This window comes from Lissotriton vulgaris, chromosome 4_1 (assembly GCF_964263255.1).
Source record: "Lissotriton vulgaris chromosome 4_1, aLisVul1.2, whole genome shotgun sequence".
Classification (NCBI taxonomy): Eukaryota; Metazoa; Chordata; class Amphibia; order Caudata; family Salamandridae; genus Lissotriton; species Lissotriton vulgaris.
The window spans coordinates 1,337,389,756-1,337,395,629 of record NC_141691.1 but is presented as its reverse complement, the minus strand read 5'-3'; the positions used below and the strand labels follow the sequence as shown (position 1 = coordinate 1,337,395,629).

Here is a 5,874-nt window from a genome sequence, read left to right as displayed (position 1 = left end):
GAACTGCGTAATGCTAAACATTAGAGACTCAAGTCCAGTCCTTCCTTTGTAGTCCTGCCACAAAGAAGAGATAGCGGTGGTGATCATGACGGACTGTGTCTGTCACTTCGCGTGCTGCGTAGTGCTGCCTGCCAGTCCTAGTAGGACCTTTTTATAGTTGGTTTAGTGAGTTACATAACTTTCCAAGTAGATGGTCCGCGAATCCAGCAATACTATATCCTAGTAGGCCACATCAGATATGGGTCAATACATTTAGTGTAATTGTTGTCTATTTCCCCCAAATAATTTGTTATTGTTTTTTTGAAATGTTTGATTTGGTTGACAACAATCATCCATGTTTGTGTCTTTCTTGTTGTACATCAGCTTCCCCCAGGGGCAAGAGGACACAGAAGGAGGTAGCGGCGCCAGCGGGGCAGGAACAACACCAGGAAGGCCAGGATAGGTCCGCCGAGGGCTCCTCTGCTGGCCCCAGTAGGATTTCCTGTTATTATTAATAATTATACTTCCCTATCTTTTACAGCACCTATTTTTTCCAAACGTTCCTCATTCTATTTTTTCCTAAATCATCTTTGATCTTCTTGTAGACTGTTTCTAAATTCTTATCCTGCCTCTACTATGACTCCCTGTGGTACTACTAGATTATTATTAGTCTGCTGTGTAGCTAACTAAGCTTCCACAGTTGGCAAAAGGTGTTAAACAAAACTCATATTCTATTCAGCAATAGCTCTATTCTCTGGGTTGTCCATAATGTAGATTGAAGTCTTCTTAATGTTTATGCTTTGACAATTCCCAACAATAAAATGTCAAAGGACACCAAGAATAAGATACTAGTTTACTTTTTAATTGGATAAGAGGCAACTATTGTTGCAGGGACTATTCTACACAAACAGAACAATGGACATGAAATAGGGCATTGGTTATAAATTATAATAGGTGCAGTTAGACTTTCCACATACCTCAGTCATAACAGAAGTTGAACCTCAATCTCCTTACTGACTAGCTAGTGCGTCAGAGTCATTATTTAGCTCCCGAATGCAGCGATGATCCCCAATGATTATACAACCCAGAACATAAGACTCAGGAGTCAGAGTCCCGACCTCTCAGAGCCACCGACTCATGCTTGCAAATAGCAAACTCTTTCGCTCACTCACTCATGACCAAAAACCAGAGTCTATGTAAGTTTCAAAGCTTTATTAAAAGTAAAAACATTTATTAAAATCAACTTCATATAAGATAAACGGTGAAGGATTCAAAACTGAACAGTGGCTGGTTTCACACATTAATTGTAGGAGAGCCTTCACCTGGTTGGAACTTAGGGCCAGATGTAGGTAAAAAACATTGTACCGATTTTAAAATACCGAATTGTACCGATTCGGTATTTCAAAATCGGTAAATGGTATGTAGGGCCCAACATCTGGATTCGTTACCGAATCCTTAACAATTCTTTCATTACCGATTCGGAAAATACCGAATCGGTAATGCCCATTCATTCCTATGGGCTTTGAAGCCCATAGGAATGATTAGGCATTGCCGATTCGGTATTTACCGAATCGGTAATTATAGAATTCACAAGGGTGCGGGGGTGTCACTTTAACACCCTCTGGCACCCCCAAAACAGGCACAGGTGCCATGTGGCAGGCATACCTGCCCTAAGGGCAGGTCTGCCTGTCACATGACATAGGTGTGCATGCACACATGTGCATGCACACCGGAATCGGTATTTTACCATCAAATTGGTTTTGATGGTAAAATACCGATTCGTTAAGGCTCCTGGGACTCTGAAGAGTCCCACCTACATATGGGTGGCTTCAAATCGGTAATTTTACCGATGTTTTATTTTACCGAATCGGTAAAATTACCGAATCGGTAATTTTACCGATTCGGTAAAATATTGCCCCCTACATGCCAAATCTTGTAAACCGGTCGGTAACGGCCGAAAATACCGATTTTCGGCCGTTACCGACCGACCTACATCTGGCCCTTAAAGTCTTGGTGGGGATGAATCGTTGACGACTCCGTCCAACATGATATGATGATGATCTTGCTCTTGTTCTTAGAAGGGAAGCTTCTGTCTGTTATGAGAAAAATGGTGCTTGTTAAAAAGCAAGAATTCACCAGTTGTGCCGAAAAGTGTAACATCACATGTTATGGCTAAGCATAAATAAAAGAACACCCTTCCCTGAAGAAAGGGAAATTTGTAGTTTAGAGTAGACTAGTTACAAATTAGTAAATTTGTTTATGTAGTACTAGTAAAACATTTTCATTCCCAGACATAATAGGGAGTGGTACATATGGCATCTATGAAATGTATTTTCTAAGCGGAACATCAGCACAGCCAAGCACCAGTGCCACGGCCATAGCGGAGGTGGGCCCTCCAGGGTCGAATACGGTGCAAGAGCCATCAGGAACTGCTGTGGGGGATGCCACGGGAGTGGCGGGCAGTAGAAAGCAAAGCTATTATATTCCGTTACTTATTGAAATTGCAGACTGCAGAGTGGGCTCTCTGCAGGGGTGTATATGTTGTAGCATCCAACGACCAGGTGATAGGGGATCATCCTCGACCTTTACCTGCTGGAGGTCTTGTCCATGTTGTTCTATATATATATTGTACAGTACAAGTACAATTTACTGTTAAGAAGACTTACAAATTTAGAACTAGGGGGCATATTATAAAGGACCGATGTTAAAATTATCACTGTTTTATCGGCAGGAAACTGCCGATAAAATGGCAATAATGGGCTTGATAATACGCCCTTGTTAATTCCCATAGAAGCCCATGTTAACACAAGAACATGGGCTTCTCTGGGAATTAACAAGGGCGTGTTATCAAGCCCATTATCGCTGTTTTATGGGCAGTTTCCTGCCGATAAAACAGCGATAATTTTAACACCGGTGCTTGATAATATGCCCCTAAGTTTTTGTCAACCAGGTAGAAGACATTCACCCTTGACTTCTCATTATCAATAGCATTAGCGGCGGGAGTAGACGAGTAACCAAAGGCCTCCTCTAAATTTGACTTCAACTCAGCTGTGAAAGTTTTATTGAGAAGCCAAGTCAGATCAGAGATGGACTTGATGGATGGGATGAACTAAAAGGAAAAGAAGGGTGTAAGGAAGGACCAGCGAGTTAAAAGTAATGACTGGCAAAGAAGGATACGTTTTTTTGAATATTGGCACAGGTGGCTGGGAATATGATGCTTGGCCGGATGAAGGCTGAAGCAAGGATGGGTGGAAGGAGAAAGGAAAGAGGACTGCCTGGGTGGGTGTAACAGAAACTGTATGTGTGCGCAATATATCCTTTGGTTCAAATTCAAATGCGAGTCTAGCATGGATACATGGCTGGCGGTTTCCAAAATAAAATAAAAAGGTCGTTTTTCCTTGAGAAAAAGTAAGGTTTGTCCAGTTGAGACATTAAGGAGAATGGTTGACATTTACTTTGAATGGATGGATGCCTGGATCATGGTATTCGGGTGCAAGTTGAGTGCGCTGGCATTATGCCGGCTTCCACAAGTTTACGCACCAATTTCGCTAAACAAGAGAGAAGAAGAAGAAGACTGGTGTACTGTCTGAGTCTAATGTAGTGAGTCCATATAGTGCTAGTAGAATTCCTGAAACTCCCAACAATGTTAGAGCAGAGGCCAACGAAGTGGGAGGTTAGATAGATACAGGCCACAAATGTTATATACTGTGCTTGCAAGTTGCTAGTGCTACAATGACACAACTTTCTGCTGAATTATTTTGTGTTAATCTTAAAGAGCATTGGTTACAGTATGTTTTTCTTTCTTCATATAGATGCTCCTTCCAAACTAACACGGAAGGCGCTGGCTAGACGGGCATGGCAACGGAAGCTGGAGGCGATTGTCGCCAAATATCGGTGGCTGGTGGCCCAGGAGGATGAGGACACGCAGTCTCAGTCGACATCTACAACATCCACGACAGCTGCATCCTCCTCCGCTCACCCTGGGTCATCTAGTCAGCGCAAGCTTTCTGCTGTACAGAGCTGTGGTACCACAGCCACCCGCTACCACCAAGCAGTAAAAAAATCAGCGGCCCCCCACAGCAGGTGCAAGGCTCGTCTGCACCGCTTGGCCCTCAGGGTGTCCAACTTCAAACAGGAGTTGGAGAGACTGAAAACCGTGCTCAAGGACAAGGACCTCCGCAGGGAGCATCGGGACCACCTGGCCAAAGGACACTGCCAGCGGCAGTAGAGGAGGAGAGACTGTCCCTTTCCCCCTTTTTTAAAGACTTTTGGGGGGGTGGGAATTGGGCATTGGTGTTTTGGAACTTTTCTTCTGGACATTTCATGGACATTGGTTGGGGTTAGGGAGGGGGTGGGTCGGGTATTGTGGGTTAGTTTATTTTTGTTAGGGTGTAAATAATTATTTATTTTCAACTTAAACATAGCATATGCGTTTTTACTGTTTTGTGGGTGAGGCAGGGTGGGGTTAACTCAACTGTACGTTTGTTTTCCTGACACTTAACTGTCTGATTGATTCAAATTGTCTAATCGCACAAATGTTTAGAAAAGTGTCACTGACAAAGTTAGTGAGTTCAATTGTCCTACTACTTTACTAGTACTACCATTAGTCTCTCCTCTACTCCTACTTCATTATTCTTCCTCCCCCAAAATTCTTATCTTACCTGTGATTCGTGTTTGAGAATAGGGCAGGGCACAGGGCTGGGTGCATGGCAAATGGCGATTAAGGTTGAATCCTGGACAGATGAAATATTATCGTTGTGGTGGTGGTAGTAGTAGTGGTAAAGTACACACTAGCAGTAGCAGCATATGAAAAAAAAGGAAATGAAACATTGAGTGGCCCGAGCGTAGCATTAGAACAGTATGATAGATAGTCAGTACACAGTAAGAACATATCCTCGGATTCCTTCACCATCCTTGAAATTTATTTTCTGTTGCTTTGTCCTTATCCTCCCCAGCAAGTGTGTGGAATTATTGTTGTCATTTAGTCACACCTCAATGAAAACCACACAGCCCGGGGTAAGATGGTTAGGGTTTGAAAATTGGATGGGAATGGGGTTTTTTGGGAAAGTTTTGTGGAGAGAGGAAAAAACACAGCATTGACAAACAACAAATGAAGAAAACAAAATCGTTGAATACGAAGATATCCATAAATCTTTTAAGGGACATAAAGGAAGTGCTTGCACTACTGCATGCATGAAGTTGCTTGCTAAATGGATGGTTAGGTTACTGAAAAGTCGTACTACAACTTACTAACTATGAAGAAACAATGTGACAGTACCAGGCTTCAGTAATTACGCAATTTCACTTGCCTATCTGCCCTCAGAGAGAATAAACACTTAGTAGTACATTGAATTAGTTTTAAAAATAGCAAGGAAAAACGTATCAAATAGCTGGAGGGATGAATTTGAAGCAGAGAGCAAACAAATGCACAGAGTCACACTCATAGAAGTTCACAACAATAACAATATTTAAAAGATAAGGAGACGTGAAGAGGATACTGTAACTGTATGTTGTAGTTGTCCTATTCAATTTGGGAAGTTGCATGCATCCAGCCATTCCTCTTCTTCGCGGTACTCCTCCATTCCATCTGACACTCCGTCGATCAATCTTGGTGACCAGACACACTGTTCACTGCCTGCCAGGCGGATGCGGAATTGCGGATCGCTAATGGTAAGCCTGAGTTAATCATTTTTCCCATCGCACAGGGTAAAAGCCGGCCTGTAATTGTTGATGGAAAAACAGGAATTGAAATTAAAACACCATGGAGAAAGAAATATAAGGTAGGGTGTGCTGTAGTGCAAAAATAACTCTTTCAGTTTCAGAGGTGACAGTATTACATACAAGCATCATCATTTCTAAAGTGCGTACTCTGAGTCTCCTTCTCAAGGATAGTAA

The 5,874-nt window shown here is 42.5% G+C and overlaps 1 protein-coding gene across 1 annotated transcript; it reads left to right on the top strand.

The window, feature by feature from the left end:
- The first annotated feature begins 305 nt into the window (after positions 1–305).
- On the top strand, positions 306–4,207 carry LOC147723950 (uncharacterized). The gene is made up of 3 exons (XM_086917962.1): positions 306–483; positions 2,331–2,443; positions 3,791–4,207. The coding sequence occupies exons 1-3, from the start codon at positions 306–308 to the stop codon at positions 4,205–4,207; spliced, it is 708 nt and encodes a 235-aa protein (XP_086774088.1).
- Positions 4,208–5,874: the final 1,667 nt, after the last annotated feature.